We start from the raw sequence: 19,389 nt of genomic DNA on the forward strand, positions 1-19,389 counted from the left end.
TGAGAACTCAACTGTGTTTTATTCGGACCATGATGCCACAAAAACACATCTCCATGTGTCAAACCCACAGTTGCTCCTAGCGGTGCTTCCCGGTACGATTGAAGCGCCTGTACAAGTACCGGATCCTCTTGTTGAGTTTGTGATAGTCCTCTACAAACATCCGATCTCCCACCACCTGCTTCTTGCGGATGCACCTCTGCAGCTCGTTCCCCTTCCAGCCTCGCAGCCACTTGGGCCCTTTGATGAGGTTCTTCGGATGGATCTGGAAGTCACCTGAGACCAGGAAGACAGAGCAGAGAGAATGAAGCCAGGCCTTGGAGAAGGCTGTTCCCAGGGCAGGCAGCTGCAATTCCCCCCTCCCCCCCGCCTCGCAGGTGGGTCCAGCCTCCCTCCCCTCCTGCCCTGGGGCCGCCGTGGGGAGTGGGGTGGATGAATTCTTACCCAGGATCCCCACGTTGTCGTAGACCCCGAACAAGGCCCGTTTTTCCGTCCACCGATCCACCTGCTTGGGCTTCGGGGGCTCCTTGATGCGGATGGCCCGGGTGAGCCCGGCCAGCGGGGAGGAGAGGGGCACGGGGAGGCCGGGCCGCACGGGCCCCCAGCGCTCCCTTCCGCCGCTAATGCTCCGCTCGGCCTGGAGCAGGGGCGAGGCCCGGCCCAGCAGGGCTCGCCCCGCCGCCCGCACCAGCTCCAACGCCATTGGGGTGACCCCCGCCGGCGGTACCGGTACCGCCGGGGAAGGAGGAGCCGAGCCGGGCCGCCCGCCCCGTGGCTTCGGACGCTCCCCTTCCGGTCGCTGTGGCCGTCGGGAAGCGGAAGGACGAGAATGTGACGTCACGCTAACGGTCGGAGTGGGAAAGGGAGCTGGCGATTGGGCGAGGCGCCGCCGCGGGGCTGCGCTGCTGGGCGCTGATAGGCCGGGACAGGGGGGTGGGGCCAGCGCGGCCCGCGCGCGCTGTTTGGAGTGTCCGGGCCTGAGGCGGCGACGGCGGCCGCCTGTGGGGTTGTGCCGGGGCCATGGCGGTGGCCTGGGAGTTCCACTTGCCCTTCGCTCCGGCCGACCTGCTGCGGGATGGCGGCCCTGGGCGCTACGTGGTGCAGGAGGTGCTGCCCGTCCGCGACCTGCCGCCCGCCCTCACAGGTAAGGCCTTCCCACCACCACCTCTCCCGGCCTGACCCGCTCCCACCGCCCGCTCACGGCTGTGACCGCGTCCCCCTCTTGCCCCCTCTCCGTATTTCCCCGCAGCTTTCCGAACCGCCTTCCGGGCGCGGGGCGCGCTGGCAGTGCTGCAGCATTTCGACCCCCTCTACAGCTTGCTCCAGTGAGTACAGAGCGGCGAACGCGGAGCCGGGGACACTGGGAATGAAGCGGGTGGAGAGGAGGGTTGAGGAGAGACTGGGGCGCCCGGGCACTCATGCCTCTCCCTATGGCCTTTACTCGCTGCCCTCACACACTGTGTTTGCCCTGCAGCCACTTCCGAGCTGTGCAGACTGCTGTCAAGGAGGATGCCCTGGAGCTGATGATGCAGGGTGGGTATCCGTTGTTTCCAGCTGAAGCAGGAGTAATAGAGAGGTTGCTCTCCTCTGGCAGTTCAATGATGATATAAAGGCTAATGTGACTTGACCAGCTGGGTTGCACCCTCAGCCCATTCCAGTAATACGGGTCTGTAATCTTGGTGGACAATGCAGAGCTGTGCGTGTTTGCTGTAAGGGCAGGCCGACAGAAAATCCCCTTCCCCGCGTCCCTGGAAAGTACATCTTTGGGATGCATCAGCTCTGAGTGAGTGTTTCTTTGAGCTGACGGGGGCTGTGGGAATAGGATAAGACAGCGTTTCCAAGGTTTGGGTTGCAGGGAGTAGCCCGTGTTACAGCTGGTGAGATGTGAGCACACGTCTTTGGTAATCTGATGACTGCTCCAAAAGAAGTCTCCAAAAGAGAGGATGGCTGAGGGGTCTGGCAAGGAGTGCTCATGGCTTTCTACCTCTCTTCAGTGGTGTCCAAACATTCCAATGAACTTCCTGCCATCTTGGGTGATTCTGAGTTGAGCCATGCAGACCGCAGTGCACACCTCAATGCTCTCAAGATGAACTGCTATTTGCTGACTGGCCTGATGGATGCCTTTGAAATGGAAACCTGCAATAATAGTTTGTTGGAGGTGGATCCTGGTGGGAAGGTAGGTGAGGGGACTGGGGGGAAAATAAGATGATAAAAGTAGAAAACATGTAAGCTTGCTGAACTCTGTAGTATCTATCAGATGTTATAGCTGGATTTATTTAAACATGATGCCATGAAGAGCAGTGCATAATGTGGAGTACTGAGATTTCTGTGAGACTACATGGAAAAGAGCCAAAGGGACAATACGTGTCTAAACATTTAGTGTGCCAGTAATTTCTCAAGTTCTCTTCTGTGGTCAAAGATGACAGCAGCGGTCGTTTGATGTGGGTATATAAGCTTCTCATACATCTCTCTGTATGTCTCTTAATGCTGCAGAATTTAACAGTCATTTTCTTTTTTTGAGGGAGTCAGGGTGGCGGTGTTTTTTCTGTTGTTAAGCTGCTGGTGTATCGTATCATGTAATCTTTTTTCTAGAACAAGAAAAACCGTACCAAGACCGCTCAATCTTCATGGGAAGAGGAGAGGGAGCCACTTTTACAACTGCTCACGCAGCTGCTGCAGCTGGATCTCCGTCAGCTTTGGGGTGGTTTTGTGGTGGAAGAAGAGTTTGTCAGGTATAGGATGTAGTGGATGTAGAATCATAGAATAGTTTGGGTTGGAAGGGACCTTTAAAGGTCATCTAGTCCGACCCCACTGCAATGAGTAGGGACGTCTTCAACTAGATCAGGTTCCTCAGAGCCCCGTCCAACCTGACCTTGAACGTTTGCAGGGATGGGGCATCTACCACCTCTCTGGGCAATGTGTTCCAGTGTCTCGCCACCCTCATTGTAAAAAAAATTTCTTTCTTATATCTAGTCTAAATCTACCCTCTTTTAGTTTAAAACCACTACCGTTGGACTGTCACAACAAGCCCTGCTAAAAAGTTTGTCCCCGTGTTTCTTAAAGGCCCCTTTAAGTAGTGAAAGGCTGCAATAAGGTCTCCCTGGAGCCTTCTGTTCTCCAGGCTGAACAACCCCAACTGTCTCAATCTGTCCTCGTAGGAGAGGTGCTCCAGGCCTCCGGTCATTTTTGTGGCCCTCTTGACCTGCTCTGACAGGTCCATGTCCTTCCTGTGCTGAGGGCTCCAGAGCTGGATGCAGCACTCCAGGTGGGGTCTCACCAGGGCAGAGCAGAGTGGCAGAATCACCTCCCTTGATGTGCTGGCCATGCTGCTTTTGATGCAACCCAGGATACAATTTACTTTCTGGACTGCAAGTGCACATTGCTGGGTCATGTCCAGCTTTTCATCCACCAGTACCTCCAAGTCCTTCTCCACAGGGCTGCTCTCAATCGCTTCATCTCCCAACCTGTATTGATACCAGGAGTTGCCATGACCCAGGTGCAGCACGCTGCACTTGGCTTTGTTGAACTTCATGAGGTTCACATGGGCCCACTTCTTGAGCTTGTCCAGGTCCCTCTGGATAGCATCCGGTCCCTCAGGCGTATCAACTGCACCACTCAGCTTGATGTCCACAAATTTTCTGAGGGTGCACTTGATCCCACTGTCTATGTCTTTGATGAAGATATTAAACAGTACTGGTCCCAATACAGACCCGAGGGATACCACTTGTCACTGATCTCGAACTAGATATTGGGCTGTTGACCACTAGCCTGTGGATGTCACCATCCAGCCAATCTAGAGGTGGGATGGGTGATAGTGATCTTCTGGAAGGGAGAGTTAAATGTTATATCTGCCAGTGATGTGGTATTACAGCCCTCTGTAGGGTGCAGATCGCTGGGAAGCTGAGGAAGCCATCTTGAGGCAAAAGCAATGTGTTTAGGAACCACTTCCTTTCCTCATGTAGGCCTCTCAAATTCAGATGTTGCTTGATCAGTTTTTTTTAAGGATACCGAAGAATCTGATCTCCTTCTATGACAAGATGACCCGATTACTGGATGAGGGAAAGGCTGTGGATATTGTCTACCTAGGCTTTCAAAAAGCATTTGACACTGTTCCCCATAGAATCCTCATGGAAAAACTGTCTGCTCATGGCCTGGATGAGCATATGATCTGCTGGATCAAGCACTGGCTGGACGGATGGTCACAAAGAGTGGTGGTCAATGGACTTAAATCCAGCTGGCAGCTGGTCACAAGTGGTGTTCCTCAGGGGTCAGTTTAATGTCTTTATTGATGATCTTGATAAGGACATAGAGTGTATCATCAGTAAGTTTGCAGATGACACCAAGTTAAGTGGGAGTGTTGATATGCATGGGGATAGGGAGGCTCTACAGAGAGATTTGGATAGATTGGACTGATGGGCCAATGCTAACAGTATGAGCTTCAACAAGGCCAAGTGCCGGATCCTGCACTTGGGCCACAACAACCCCATGCATCGCTACAGGCTTGGGGAAGTGTGGCTGGAGGGCTGCCTGGCAGAAAAGGACCTGGGGGTTCTAATTGACAAGCGGCTGAACATGAGCCAGCAGTGTGCCCAGGTGGCCAAGAGGGCCAATGGCATCCTGGCTTGTATTAGAAATAGTGTGACCAGCAGAAGGAGGGAGGTGATTGTCCCCCTGTACTCAGCACTGGTGAGGCCACACCTTGAGTATTGTGTCCAGTTCTGGACACCTCAATATGGGAGAGATATCGAGGTGCTGGAGCGAGTGCAGAGCAGGGCAACGAAGCTGGTGAAGGGCCTGCAGAATAAATCTTACGAGGAGTGACTGAAGGAGCCGGGACTGTTTAGTTTGACGAAGAGGAGGCTGAGGGGAGACCTCTTCACTCTCTACAACTACTTGAAAGGACATTGTAGAGAGGTTGGTGCTGGTCTCTTCTCACAGGTAATTAGCGATAGAACAAGAGGTATTGGGTTCAAGCTGAAACAGGATAGGTTTAGACTGGACATTAGGAAAAAATTCTTCACAGAAAGAGTGGTCAGACACTGGAATAGGCTGCCCAGGGAGGTGGTGGAGTCACCATCCCTGAATGTGTTTAAGACTCGTTTAGATGTGGTGTTAAGGGATATGGTGTAAGGGAGAACTTTGTAGAGTGGAGCTGATGGTTGGACTCGATGATCCCAAGGCTCTTTTCCAACCTAAATGAATCTATGATTCTATGATCTCTCTGGTTTGAGAGAAATGTTTGTCTAGTGCAGTGCATCAAATGATGTTGGTGCAAGTTGTGATGCTGAGGTTGACCATCTCTGTTCTGTGGCTTTAGCTTAATGACAGGAAGCTGCTACCGTATCCTGGAGAATCCAAGTATTGGTCTTCAGAAGCACCGGGCCACACGGGAGGCTGTGACACATCTACTTGCTGCAGCTCTGGTTCATTATGATCACATGTTCAGTGAGTTCCTGTTCTACCTTCTTCCTGAAGCCATTCCCAGTTACTTTCCCTGACCTTTTTCTTCTTCCTCACATGCAAAAGGTGCCACTCTGAAGATCACGCAGATGCTGCAGCACTTTGAACATGTAGCCCCAGTGTTTGCGCAGGCTGTGAGCCTCTGGGCTACAGAGTATGGTCTGAAGAGCCTGGTGGGCGAATTGCTAAGGTGAGAAAAACACCCCAAGGGTTGTCTTTCTATCCTTAGCAATTTGAGGCACCCTATTCCTTGTTTCATCTTTCTGTGCAGGGAAATTGGACAGAAATCTCCGCAGGATCTGGCTCGTGATACTTCTGGAGTCAAAGGTTATGCTACCTTTATAACTGAACTGTCTGAACGGATTCCAGCTCTGGTGTTATCCAACATGAGCGTTCTCCTGCGTCACTTGGATGGGGAGGTACATTTCCACATAATTACCTGTCTGGAGAAGTCAAGCGATGGAGGTGCTGCTATCCAGTTATCCAGTTTTTCTGTTTTAAAACAGAACCTCTTTCATAGAGATCGATTGTCAAAACCTGTCCTTCGGAATAGGTTCTGCCCTTACCTAAAAGATGAAAAGCAAACAGAAACCGTGACATCTACTGTTTGGCTGTCACTCCCAGCTATCAGAGAATGGGAGACTGCTTACTGGTCTGCTTACTGACATCCCAGCTGTTATCCCTCGTTCTTCAGTACTTAATGAGTTTGTCATTGTGTTACCTTTTTTTAAACTGCCCTTAAAAGCCATGAGTGTTTCTGATATCAGTTCTTGGCTTCTGTGGACCCAGCTGGATAGAAGGGTTGGATTGCTCTGTCTTGCAGGCACAGCCACACTCACCCAAGGTTAATACAAACTCCGTAATGGAGAAATTCACTTAAGGCTGGAGCCTGGGCTTAGAAGGCCCGAACTCTGGGCCAGCCTTCCCCTTGGCACATCAAGTCATCTCTTTTTGTCTGTTCCTGGCTCAACAACTCTTCCTTTTGCAGAGTTATATGATGCGAAATGCCATTCTGGCGGCTATGGCAGAAGTGCTGACACAGGTGCTGAATGGTGACAAGCTGGAGGAAGTTGCCCGTGGTACTCGGGACCAGTTCCTGAATATGCTGCAGGCCCACATCTGTGACATCAATGGCTTTGTGCGCAGCCGTGTGCTGCAGCTTTTCACTCGAATCGTTCAGCGCAAGGCAAGTCTGTGCTGGGGAAATGGTGTTGTCTCAGTCGTCACTTCCTCCGTTGTCTTTTGTAAGGGAGTTTCTGTCACCCTGCTCTTCGTTTGCAGAGACTGAAATTTAACAGAGAAAGGTATTGTCCCTGGGTACCGTGGCATCTGCAATTCCTTTTTCCCAAGAGACCAAAGATCCTGGGGGTGAGGGAACTGGGGAACACAAATTAAATACTGCTCTTTATTATCAGGACAGACTAGAAGGAAGAGTGCAGTATGCAAGCTCTTTTTGGACGTTGGCATGGGAAAACATCACCCTCACTAGATATACTAAGGCTCAACTCAGCAGAATCCTGAATAACCTACTCTAAGTCCTTGCTTTCAACAGAGATTGGACCAGAAGATATCCAGAGGTCCCTTCAGACCTAGACTTTTCTATGAAGCTATAATCTGTGCCTTTTAGTACATTCATATGTCTGCAGTAAAATAACTCTTCATGAGTCTCTAGGCCTTCCTGATAACTTTGTTTATGCTCTCATTGTGTGCTAGGCCCTGCCTTTGACTCAGTTTCAGTCTGTGGTATCGCTGGCTGTTGGGCGTCTCAAAGACAAATCTGTGGTAGTAGTTAAAAATGCGATCCAGCTCCTGGCTGCGTTTTTGTCCAACAATCCCTTCTCCTGCAAGGTAATTTTGACTAGTATAATGGATATGCTAGATGGCTGTTTGCAGGCTGAATATCTGCAGTGTGCTATAGCCAGGGCAGCAGCCTTTATGTGTCTTGTGGGAGGGACGACGTAGCCTTTGACCCTGCGGGTCGTTTTCCCAAGCTTAGGTCTTGTTTCCTCTGGCTCTTCCCCAGCTTGGTGTAACTGGTAGGTATTCTGAAGGCCAGAATTGTGATGTGCTTGATTGTGGAAAAACCTGCAGCGGTTTGATTTGAATCCACTGTGGGGTTTCGTTCCTTAGGATCAGAATTAGTCTTTTAGAACATTCTGCACAGAGCTGCAGCTCTTTGTGTTGAGCTGCACCTTCTCCTGAGCTTCTGAGCGTTAGACTGGCAATTGACAGCTGTTCCTGTTCTAGGATGATGACCAGAGTCTACTATTCCAGTTTCCAAAACCAGGGTTATCTGAGGGGATTGACAAAGTAGGGAGTGGAAGAGAAAGGAGAATTCGAGCATTTCGGAAAAAGGAGGATAAGTAACATTTTTTTTTTTTCTCTTCCTGGCATCTTCAGTTAAGCTGTGCTGACTTGGCCGAGCCACTGAAAAAAGAGACGCAGAAACTGCAAGAAATGAGAGACCATGGCAGATCCACAGCAGGTAATTTCCTTTCTTCCTCTTTCCCCTTCCCAGGGCGTACCAGGGCTTATTTTTCCGCATCTTAAATTTGCTCCCAGGTTGTGGTGGCTTTTGTCTCAGATCTTACAGTGAGACGGTGAGGCCAGATGCCAGATAACTGGGATTAAACTCAAAATGATTTTTCATACACTGGTGTTGTAGAAGGACTGTATGAATGTCCATATCTAGACCAACAGTTCATTTAGCTAAATATCCTATTTTCAGGATAAGAACTGAAAATACTTATGAACACCCTCCTAGGTTTCCATTTTCAACCATTCAAGGGCTGCTTGAACCATAATTTTGGTCAGATATTAATTTAAACTTGATTAGCCTTGGAACCAGTGCTGTCTACAAAACAATAAATAGCAAATGATGGTTTTCTCTTACCTGTAATTTTTTTTTACCCTCAATGGTTTCTTTTTTTATGCCAAAGAGTTCTTGCCTATTCTTAGTGCAGTCTGGGAGGGATCAGCAATGGGAATAGTGCCTGCCTGGGGTGGAGTCGGCAGGGGGTGTGGGGGTGGGGTAAGTAGAATTCCTAAGTTCCAGATGAGTTTCTCTCCCCATTTAGGTGTCACTTGAGTCTCTGTATTCTTTATTCCCTCTTTTTTTTTTTTTTTAATAGCTCCAGCAATCACCCCAGAGGAAGAGTGGGAAGCAATGCTGCCAGAAGTTAGGGCTGCCACACAGCAGCTCTTTCAACCACCGCAGGAAGGGGAAGAGGAGGTGCTGGAAGTTGAGGAAACGGCGGAGAGTACATCGGAGCAAATCACTGGGCTGCTGAGGAAGCTGAATTACAAGTAAGAATGCTCTGTAGTTTGAGAGAGTGTTTATCTCGTGGGATGTGTCGGTTTCTAGTTCTCTGTTCAAGAAAGGTTTGAGCTCCAGGGTAGAGGGATGATTTCCAGTAACGTTACTCTGTAGGAAGAGATTGACATGGGCACCCAGCGCAAGATGCGGGCAGGAGCTGCTTTCCCAGGTGTTCAGGGCAAAGTTGGATGGTTTCCCTTGTGTCCTGCCCTAACGGGTTGCTGATGTTCTTCTCTTGGGCAATGTCATTGTCCAGGAGTGCAGCCCGCCTTACGCAGAAGGCCCTGTGTCGCTTCCAGGGGAAGGAGCCCTTCAGTGGCCCTACAGAGGATAACGAGGAGGCAACAATCTTGGGTGTTCTGAAGAGACTTTACACAGGTAACCGCTTTAGATCGCTCTGTCTCCCCTAAGTCCAAGCTGATGCCAGGGCTAGACCAAAACCCTCTGGAATGCCCCATCCCTCCTTCTGACCCGTGGAGCTCTCTCTGTGTATACTTGACAGCTCACAGAGCTGCACCATCTCTGGATCGTTTGCTCATCTAGTGGCCTGGCATCTTAGCTGGATCACAGTAGCCCTGTTATTTAATTTCTGGTCAGAATAGCTCCATGTTCCCACTAGAAGTGCATTTCTGATGCTTTAACTCGCATAATATCTGCTGAGGGGAGTGAAGCCAGTGTTATCCACTCAGTCTTCCCGTCCTGTCTGAATTTGTCAGGAGTTCTGCTTCCTGAACAGGTAGTGGCACATAATGCTTACCCTTAGCAGCCTTGTCCAAGTATCTGATTCAAGCAAAGTCTTGCTTATCTGGGGCTCAAGCCTCAGGGCATAAGACTTTACGTGCTTTGTCTTTTGTTTCAAAATAAGGTTTCCTAGCCAATCCCCTTAAGCTCATTTCTATCAAAAGGCTACCGTCTAAATAATTTAATCTTCTTAACTTTGTCAACTCTCCACACTTGCACAAACTTTGCTAGAGAGTCGTAGTGTTTGCTGCCTTCTTGCTCTGCCTGGATTCACTTTTAGGGCCTCATTCATCTTTGGGTAGTTGTCAAGTTCAGATTAGCCCCTTCAGCATTTTAATGGTGTTTTACCCCAACTGGACCATGCCTTTCTCCACCCCTGTATTACGTTGGCATTTCTGCGGTGCATCACGTTATAGTACTGGAACTTGTTCTCCAGGATGTTGAGATTTTTGTCTTTATAGCTAAGTCTGACGGATTTTTGAGTAAGTCTGGCTTTCTGAAGCTGTCGGTATGGAGTGGAGAGAAGGGTTAAAATGCCCTAAACCGTGCCTGTTTCTCTCGTACTTTCAATGCTGCTCACAAACAAGTGTTCATGCTGTGCAGGTTCATGCCCAGGTGAGAACAGTGAGGATCCTCCGCGTGGCAACAGTAGTCTTAATACTGAAGAAGTTGTACCAGAAGAGCAGCCTCAGTCAGAGCTGGTCAAACAGGAGATGTTGGTGCAATACCTGCAAGATGCTTACGACTTCTCCGTGAAAATCACAGAAGCCCTGAGCCTGATCAGCAGGATGATGTACGAAAACTCTGTCTCAGGTGTGTGAAATAGCCATGGGGCTCTTTCGCCCCCATTCAGTGTTTCCAGATTTTTCCCATTGCTGAAGCAGAGATGTGGGAGTGGTGGAGCTCCAGGGGAAGGAGAAAAGTTTGGAGCTGCACTTAACTGAGTGGATATCACAGGCATTTCCAGGATATTGGAACAGCAAGTGCCATCTAAATGGGTGTCATGAAGAGGATGTGTTAGGGCACGAACGGGCTGTTTAGGAACCCACTTTTTAAATATGAACATGGAAAGTGTTTTTAGAAGCCAGGTGACCAAAATGACTTTATTTATAGTGACTCCCCCCTCCTGTGGGGGAGGGGGTTTATGTTCATCATCTCAGCCGAGGTTCTCCTAAAGTAAGCACAGCCAGTGAAGCTGGGTTCTGTTACTTGCTCAGTGCCCTGATGCAGCTTCAGGTGTTATGCTGGCCGTAAGAGGGGAACTCAGCAGCATGTCTCATCCACCTCACCTTTCCTTAAACTTTATTCTGTAGCTAAAAGTGATCCTGATCAACAGGTTCCATGGCTTGGTCGTCTTCAGTGCTGTAGTGAAAGGTGGTTGGAGAGTAGGCCTTGAGTTAATTCAGCTATTCATATTTAACATGAGGACCGCTGTAACCAGTTAGACCCTTTTTAAGTGCTTGCCCTGAATTGGCACCCTAAGGGAGCTGAGGCGCAGCTCCCTCCTCTTTCATCCTGCCTGGCGGATCCATTTGCCAACTGCTCGCATGGTTCTGCGGTACAGACGGGTCTGGGGACTACAGCTCCCAAGCTTCACGCAGACTCTTCTGAGGCTTCATCTGTATTGAGAACTCGTACGTTACCTGTGATAAGCGTGTGGGCTTCCCCAGCAGGGTTTGGATGTCATTGGCTGTTCGCACACGCGAAAACAAACTCCTGAGTTCGGTCTCTTTACAGGTCATGTGAAGCTCCAGGCTGAGAGGATGCCCCTCACCTGATACTTAAACACATGGGGTTTGGTTTATTGTTTTTTTATGGCTGCACAGATTTTACTAACTTTCCACCTCCCTGTTGTCCTATGCTGTAGCGTAAGGAAAGCAAGTTGGGTGTTTGGACCGGGCAGTTTGAGACATTGTCTCCATTTGGAGATAGCATGCTGCTGGGTGAGGGGGAGGGTGGTAAGGGATGTCTGTGCTCAGATCTAGGTTTTTTTATTTAAAGATTTAAGATTTCAAGATTTAATTTTATTTTTTGTATTGCAAATATGTATCTTCTGGTGTGACTGGAGGCAGGGGAAGCATACCAGCTTGTCTTGGTGCAAACACATGTCTGATAGGGGATCTTTATCAGATCTTTATTCAGATTTATAAGTTAGAGCTTATACTGGGTAAACTCCCACTTAACCAGAAGTCAGACTCTATGAACTGTTCATTATACAGTCCCTCTAATCGTTGCTGCGGCTCCCTCGTGAATGCTCTCCAACTTAATGTTTTTTCTTGTCTCATGAACAGAAGGCTGGACAGTGTATTTCAGGAGTAGTTAAGCTGGAATCAAATACATTATTCCTTACCCCATTTATACATCAAATAGCTTAGTTATTCAGGCTACAGCATCGCACTGGGACTCAATGTTCAGCTGCTTTAATCTGCTGTGACCATGAGATCTTTTTTTTCCAAAGCTACTGCTTCCCTGAAGAGAATTTTGTTCTTTCTCAGACATGGCCCCTGTGCTCGTCTCAAAAATGTATCTCATTTACATTTAGCTGTAACATTTTTAATCTGTGCCTTTTTTCCTGCAAGACATCTATGACTTTGTACTAATGACCCCATTCTGACTTGAGCCCGCTGCAGGCGGTAGGAGTGATCTTAGATGATTGTAGGGCTTGCTGTAAGAGCAGCAGGCCTGTGAATTTGTTTAATGGCCGCTCTAATGGGGTTAGGAAAGAACTGCACTAACAAAATTGTTCTTCTCTCTGCAGTGGTGCAGGAAGCCATTGAGTTCTTTGTGACAGTCTCAAAGTTTAGTGTGCCTCAGGCACTGCTTGGAGTCCGCAGGATGCTCCCCCTCATATGGTCAAAAGAGCCTGCTGTTAAGGAGGCTGTACTGAATGCCTACAGGCGGCTCTATCTGAACCCCACTGGGGATTCAGAGAGGTAAGGGTCTTCCTAATCTGAAGTTTTTTTCTTTTTTTTTTTTTTTTTTTTTTTAAATCCATTTCGGAGATCTGTTGGGAATTGGGTATGGACAGGAAGAGAAATCAAATTTGCCATGTTTCATGCTGAGCTGAAATGTAAGGTTTGCGTCCAGTGGTAAAGATGCTTTCTCTTTGAGCTGTTATTAACATTCATGCAGTTCTAAAATGTTTTTATATATCTGACTATCCCAATCTTCCTGTGGGACCTCCAGCTGAGCTTCTGCTTTTGGTTTGTCATGATGTTCATGTGTAGGAAATTAAGACAGCAAAACTCCATATCAGACCTTATGGAAGGAGAAGCTGAGAATTACTTTAAATAAAACTGTTACCGGGCACTCATGCTTAACTTGCTCATAACTTTCACTCTCATACAAAGCACTGCACCAGGATACACGTGCCCAAAGGGTCTGGGTAGGGCCTCTATGTGATAGGGAACAAGGGGTGTCAGTTATGAAGGTTTGTCACGTAAACAGGGTTCTTAATTGGCAACAACAAACCAATTTTTTGGATGGCTATTTCAACCCCTTTGGGAGTTGACTGTTGTTATGGGGTCATCCCATGACTAAGTGTCTTGCATACTTCACCCTCGCTGGGCAAAGGCATTGCCCAACGTCTGTTCCCTCATTTTGGATTTCTTACGGCTGTCGTAGCTCATCCTGCTGGGATAATAAGAGGAATGGTATACAGTGTGGTCTGAAGTTAGAGCTGTCTTCCTGTTACCAGAGCTCAGGTTTTTTGCTGATAAGTCATGCATGCTATGGCCTTATCTGAGTGTAGGCATTCTGCTTCTGATGTACACAACACATTCCTCAGTGTTTACTCGTTTTCTAACTGTCAGTTTGTGTCCTTGATTTTTCAATATACACCGTTTCTTTATCACTCACACTATACAAGGTTAGTTACTGTTATTGTTTGGGTGCTTTCACACACATTTCTATTTGTATTTCATTCAGACCAATCTTAAATCTTTCTGTAACAAATCTCTACGCATGGCAGATGAGAGAATGTTATTGGAGTCTTTGTTGCTGATCTTTATTGAGGATTTGCGGGTGGGTACCGCTTGCATGCTGGTTTCTTCCACACTAGGGATGAGCTGTGTCTGTTCTCTACTGTGGCACTTGCTCACATGTAAATCCTGCTGGATACACATTCACTATGATAAGTGTGATCCCTGGTGAGATGCACCATGCCTCACCCTCACTTGCACCATCAGCACCCACTGCTGCTTATTTCTTCTTGATAATATTGCCTGGAGATGACTCTCCTGCAGTTTGAGTTCTGGCCTTATTTGTTCATACAGAGATTTTCAGGTTTCTTATGCTCTAGTAGTTTGACTTGTGGTTGAGAGCAAACTGGGAGGTGGCTGGTGAGTGCCTCTGGTTGGGTCTTTGAGCACCGGGAGGAGCAGCAGTGCACAAGGACAGTGGACTTTTGAGCCCGTGTCATGGTTATTGGCACTTGAGCTGGGTGACCTGGAGAACTTCAGCAAGTGAAGGGGAAAGTTTTCCTGTCCCCAGGGATCAGCTCTGTTATCTAATAGATGTCCTTAACTCTCTGAATAGGAGAGTAATTGTCACAGTTCCTTTTTCTTTACCTTTTAATTGTTTTTTAATTATTTTATTTTCTTTTCCTCTCCTTCAAAGGGCCAGGGCCCAGAGCCTGGTGCATTCTCTCTCTCTCATCATGGTGGATGCATCGCTAGGAACAATACAGTGCTTAGAAGAAATAGTGAGTACTTACCTTGCCTGGGTTTGGAGTGTATTTGTAATTTTAGATGTCTGTTATATTAAAAATGTGGTCATTTCAGTTAATGGCTTTGTTGGTTTGAAGTCGATCCTCCTCTGCCTCTCCCTACTTGTTTTATTGCATTACTTCTCCAGATCTCAGAGTTTGTGCAGAAGGATGAAGTAAAGCCTGCTGTGATCCAGCTGCTATGGGAGCGGTTCACAGAAAAATCTCAGTGCTCGTCACTAGAACGACGTGCTGCTGTGATGCTGCTGGGGATGATGGCACGGTGAGCCCAGGGCCTAGTCTAATCCTGTGGGTGGAAGGATGTACAGGGAGTTGATTTTTTTCGAAGAACTGTGGGTGCTGCATCAGCTGACCCTTTGTTCTGCAGCTTCAAAATTAGCAACTGGGTCATGGGGTAACAAAACTTGGAATTAAATATGGTTGTGCTGGGTCCCACCAGCACAGCCTCTGAACAAGTATGACAACATTACTTTCTTTGTGTTCTGAATGTCCATCCCTTGTCAGGGGTTTGCCATGTCACAGCTCTGCAACCTTGTCTGTGTTTGGATAAGAACAGTGAGAAGCTGCTGAGTAGAGATGTCTGTAGTCTTTAGCATGGAGGCAGATGAATCTGCTTCCCTTTCTGGGGGCAAAAAGAGTCTAATTGTGCTATAAGGCTTTCATTCCTCAGTTTCCCGGCCCAGTAACCCTTTGGCATTTAGCTTATCTGCTGATTTCTTCTTGCTCTTCCTACTTCAGTCCTTCATCTGTCAAAAATAGGCTTGCATAATGATGGTCTTGAAGTTCTTGGCTCTAGAGTTAGAGCCATTTCTGGAGCTTGCAGCCAATTCTGCAATTTGAGTATTAGATATTCTTTCCAAGGTATTGCTGCCACCCCATCCCACATGCTTGTGGCAGAATTGTAGGCATCGTCTCAAAATTAATATCCTTCCCTGAAAATTGTGGGATTTCAAGAAAACTGTAGGTTTCCAGGATATCCCATGAGATCCTGCATTGAGTCTCTGTGTGTGTGTGTGTGTGAAATAACAACAACATTGCCTGTTATTGCTTTTGTCCTATAGATGCATGTTGTAAACTTTGTAGATTCTCTTTTTAAATACATTAGGTTCTGTTCTTGCCGCCTTCACCCAGTTAATTGTATCCTCTGATCAGGCCTGGTCTGAGGAATGTACAATTCTACCTTTCAGAGGTGGAAAGGAGGGGGGGATGTGGGAGTGGGTTTGGGGATTTTTTTTGTTGTTGTGTTGTTTTGTTTCCTACAGTAGGAGAGGAAGTGTCACATCTCACCAGTCCTGAGCTTCTGTTTCTCAACATTTTTCTATATGTTACCCTTTTTTTTTCTTTTTTTTGTTTGGGTTTTTTTTGCTCCTTTCTGATAAGAAGAGTCAAGTCTTTCTTTACAAAGAGACAGTATGCTCAGTGTTGTTTGCTTTGGAGAACCTCACCTCTTAATGTAGTATGGATTATACTGGCTTCTGTGGAATATTGCTTGCTGCTCCTGTAACTATATAGTCATTGGATGGATTTATATTTTTTTTTTCTCTTACTCAGACCACTGCCTTCCACAAGGCACAAGGAGTATTTCTCTTGGTTTTCCATATTTCTGTGAACTTTCAGGAGGAACTCATGTAATACCCCCATTCTTTTCCACAGAGGGAAGCCGGAGATCGTAGGTAGCAACCTGGATGTCTTGGTGACAGTAGGGTTGTCCGAGAAGGCATGTGAAGACTATCGCCTGGCTCAAGAAGTATGCAATGCAATTTCCAAACTTGCCAGTAACCCTAAGGTAAGACTCTTAGCTTGTTCTTGAGGTCATTCAGAAACACAGTTATCCAGAAACAAAGGGGGCGGGAAATGGTTTGTATTGAGAAGAGAGAAAAGTGATTAAATTTTTATGGATTTTGAAATTAAGTAGGTTGAGACCATTCAGCAACACTGTCTGGAAAGCTTAGCACACATCAGTGAACATGTAATAAAAGTATTTTCATTAGGCAACAGGCTGAATTCAATTAGTAAAGAGTTCAGTGCACAAAAAAAAAAATCTGTTTTCCTTTCAATTCTCTTCCTCAGACTCCCCGTTCTAAGCAGATTTGTGTTTCCTCAACCATGAAGCCCTTTCCCCTACTGATGTTTTCTGGTGGTGTAGTTCTTTTGCCCTCCCTAGTAATTGATATTTGGGAGTTGTCAGCTGTACAGCTGAATATAAAACATGAAAGGTTTTCAAACCTGTCCATGTTGTACTTACAGTAACATGATGGTCACTTATCAGACAGCTTCTTTGTCTGTGGAACAGTTTATGCTTTTTTTTTTTTTTAACGCAGTTGGGAGGAAAAAAAACCCTCTTTGTTTCTTGACTCAAGCATTTAGGGCATTTTGGTTCATGACTTCCAGCATAAAAGCAGCCCTCCTTCAAACAGCACCATCATTCTGTGTTCGCCCCTTCCACTGGGGATGTTACTGCAGGACCTTAATGAATTAATGTGTATCATAACATTATTAAATTTTCTGAAGGCGGTTGTAATTCAGTTTTAGGTTGACTGTGCAGTTAAATTTGTATGTGACGAGGGACTGAACTGTAGGTACTTGAACGACTGTGGTAGCTCTTCCTTCCCCTCCTCCCCCATAACCAGAAATTCAGTACAGAGAGTAAGGTTGTAGTGAATTGAGAAACTTTGTTTACAGGCACTGAAAGCTGGTAAATCCTCAAGCAGTAGCTTGTTTTGGTCATGTATATTTTGATCAGGCAGCTACAGATGTGCTGGGATTTCTTGGACATTGTGATACTTGATTTAGTAGTTCTATGCGTTGTCTTCATCCCAACCTAAAATGTGGTGGGACTGCAACAGCTTAAGTGTGAGGTGGGTGTTGAATCCAGAGCTATCCTCTCTTATTTCTACTGATGATATTTAGCTTTTAAACAAAACCTCATGGTTCTGGAGTACCCTCAGGCAAGGGCATCTAGCTGACTTACTGTTGGTAGCTGAAGATGCTCTAAAAGTTTCCCTCTTCAGTCATTGTGGATAATGAGTAAACAACAGATTTCAAAAGACTTATTTTGATTTAAGGTGAAATAGTGGAACTGTCTGGCTTAGCCTCGGATCATCGCTTGGCCAAACTTTAAATCCACCCAGTGCTGCCACCGTGTCTTCAAAAGTGACAGTAATGTCCCTGCTGCATGTTTAGTTGCACAGCAGTACTGGATGTCCCTGCAGTGGGCCTAGCGTGGGTTTGATGAGCATTGTGCACACAGCAAGGTTTAGTTCCAGGAAGGGTACGGGGTGGATCTCTTATGTGGTAAGAGTAACTCATCTATTCTCTCTGCAGCCAGCACAGGGAAAGAACAAGGCACCTTTTCGACTGCCACAGAACCACATGCTCTTTGGTTGCCTGAGTGAGACTGTGAGTAAAGGTGAGCTCAAGTCAGCGGAAGGTTTGGAGGAGATGGAGTTGGGCTGTGAGACAGCCCGTGTTGTGGCTGGTGTGTGTGGTACATTGCTCCCTCTTCGCGTTAGGCTTTGCCCAACGAAGTGGTCACTGGATCCCTTTCATGGAGGCAGCAGTAATGCTCATCTACCAGCTGGCAGAAGGGGCAGAGGAGATATGTGCTCAAATCCTGCAAGACTGCAGTCGGCAAGCTCTGGAGAAGCTGCAGGAGGCTGATGGGCAGAAAGCTGGTGAGGAAAAAAGCTGGTGAAGGAAATCTGTACCCTTGATTTCTAGTGCTGCAATTGGGTGGCCTTGAATAACTGCAAGAGGCAAACAGAGCTGAGGGGCTAGTGGAGGTGTTGCTGTGGAAGGGCGCGAGTGCTGTGAAGGAGTTTGTGGAGTATGAAGATGGGTTATACAGTGAAAATTGGCAGTAACTGATGGGGGAAGAGGTCTAGATCAACACTGAACTGTAGTAATTTTTCTCCACTAGATCCAGCGGTTTCTCCCAGCAGAGTTTCTGATGGTGATAGCAGTCTCCCCACATTCCTGCTGATGCACCTGGTGTCCCTTGTGGGACAGGTGGCACTGCAGCAGGTAGCATATTTGGAAGTATCTGTGAGTGCAGAGCTACGCAGACGCCGCATCCTTAGAGAGGAGGAGAAGACCAAGAAGCATTCTGACAGCAGCACAAAGAAGCAGAGACCCCAGGTGAGAACTGAGGGCTTTTTTTCCTATGGGCAGCTCTAGTGTCCCAGCTACTGCCACAGCAAACTTCTGGAGAACATGCTTCTGGGGATGCAGGAGGTCTGGGATAATGCATGCTTTGGGAATGGAAATGGACGTGTCTTGGTCAGGATTGACAGGGAGAGCTGAGGTCCTTGCATGACCCTGTTCAATAAAACTCTCACACTAGTCTTGGGTTTTGAACAGACAGACGAAAGGGAATGGAAGGTGATGCCCTGGCCGTGCTTATCTTCCTGCTTCAGGCAAACATTTCGTTTCCACTCATCACCTGCTTTCTTACCAGTGTAATCTTTTGCAATTGCTGCTAGTGGTGACAAACACCCATTTGTGCCCTGAGTTTTGGAAAAGGTCTTCTGGAACCTTGGTCCATAGGGCTTGAGGGTCCTATCCTCTCTCAGGTAGGATCTGTATGATAGAAAGTCCCTGCTTGGTTACATCTACCTCAGAACATTTTCCAGAGTGTAGTGAGGCTGACTTTCGTGGGTAAGAATAGAGAAAAATGTTATGTGTCCCTAGGTATCCAGTCTCTGTTAGATGCCTACAGTGCTGTATCCAGATAAATCTGTAGTTCGTTTCCTCATCTGCCCTGCTTATCGGTGTCACTACCATTTCCCGCACAGGAGGAGGTTCCTATGAGATTTTCCAAGAAGCAGAAGCTGGATGCAGATTTGGTCCCCGTGCAACACTCATGTCTCTCTTCTTCCCTTGTGTTGCTTTTGCCTTGCTATAAGGTTTTCTGTGGTCTTGTGAGCTCAAAGTCCTCCAGGAACTCAAAGTCCACTTTGAACTTCATGCTTTTAGGATTTGAGTGTTCTTTAAGTTGTGCTGTACTTGGGCATCAATGCCAGATGTGTCCTATGTCTGTCTCAGCTTAGTAGCCTAGGCTTTCGTTTCGTTGATGATCTGTGGCACGTGGACTGGCAAATCCTGGACTACCCTTCACGTTTCCATTCAGTTCTTGGGGAAAAGTGGGTTT

The 19,389-nt window shown here is 47.3% G+C and overlaps 2 protein-coding genes and 1 non-coding gene across 5 annotated transcripts in view; 2 read left to right on the top strand and 1 right to left on the bottom strand.

Moving 5' to 3' along the window:
• MRPL51 (mitochondrial ribosomal protein L51) lies at positions 1-700 on the bottom strand. The gene is made up of 2 exons (XM_063353474.1): positions 442-700; positions 1-273 (listed from the first exon to the last, which is right to left on the bottom strand). Exons 1-2 carry the CDS (start codon positions 698-700, stop codon positions 77-79), a joined length of 456 nt encoding a protein of 151 aa, XP_063209544.1. The 3' UTR covers positions 1-76.
• NCAPD2 (non-SMC condensin I complex subunit D2) overlaps positions 238-19,389 on the top strand; it is a 27,784-nt gene continuing 8,632 nt past the window's right edge. For 2 of the 3 annotated variants that reach the window (XM_063352968.1, XM_063352978.1), the window contains exons 1-21: positions 1,007-1,141; positions 1,247-1,322; positions 1,472-1,530; positions 1,992-2,173; positions 2,590-2,729; positions 5,315-5,442; positions 5,524-5,647; positions 5,729-5,876; positions 6,446-6,643; positions 7,171-7,305; positions 7,858-7,942; positions 8,589-8,763; positions 9,030-9,151; positions 10,118-10,327; positions 12,273-12,447; positions 14,132-14,216; positions 14,369-14,502; positions 15,894-16,026; positions 17,565-17,649; positions 17,753-17,914; positions 18,160-18,377. In XM_063352968.1, coding sequence (XP_063209038.1) covers positions 1,018-1,141; positions 1,247-1,322; positions 1,472-1,530; positions 1,992-2,173; positions 2,590-2,729; positions 5,315-5,442; positions 5,524-5,647; positions 5,729-5,876; positions 6,446-6,643; positions 7,171-7,305; positions 7,858-7,942; positions 8,589-8,763; positions 9,030-9,151; positions 10,118-10,327; positions 12,273-12,447; positions 14,132-14,216; positions 14,369-14,502; positions 15,894-16,026; positions 17,565-17,649; positions 17,753-17,914; positions 18,160-18,377 — 2,898 coding nt within the window. In that variant the 5' untranslated portion in view covers positions 1,007-1,017. Of the gene's footprint in view, positions 375-1,006; positions 1,142-1,246; positions 1,323-1,471; positions 1,531-1,991; positions 2,174-2,589; positions 2,730-5,314; positions 5,443-5,523; positions 5,648-5,728; positions 5,877-6,445; positions 6,644-7,170; positions 7,306-7,857; positions 7,943-8,588; positions 8,764-9,029; positions 9,152-10,117; positions 10,328-12,272; positions 12,448-14,131; positions 14,217-14,368; positions 14,503-15,893; positions 16,027-17,564; positions 17,650-17,752; positions 17,915-18,159; positions 18,378-19,389 lie in introns of those variants that run through there. The other variant, XM_063352988.1, reaches the window with a different exon arrangement.
• On the top strand, positions 1,591-1,912 carry LOC134510508 (small nucleolar RNA U85). Its single transcript, XR_010069646.1, has one exon. It is a non-coding gene; the product is annotated as a small nucleolar RNA U85 (small nucleolar RNA).

This window comes from Chroicocephalus ridibundus, chromosome 1, assembly GCF_963924245.1.
Source record: "Chroicocephalus ridibundus chromosome 1, bChrRid1.1, whole genome shotgun sequence".
Taxonomy (NCBI): Eukaryota; Metazoa; Chordata; class Aves; order Charadriiformes; family Laridae; genus Chroicocephalus; species Chroicocephalus ridibundus.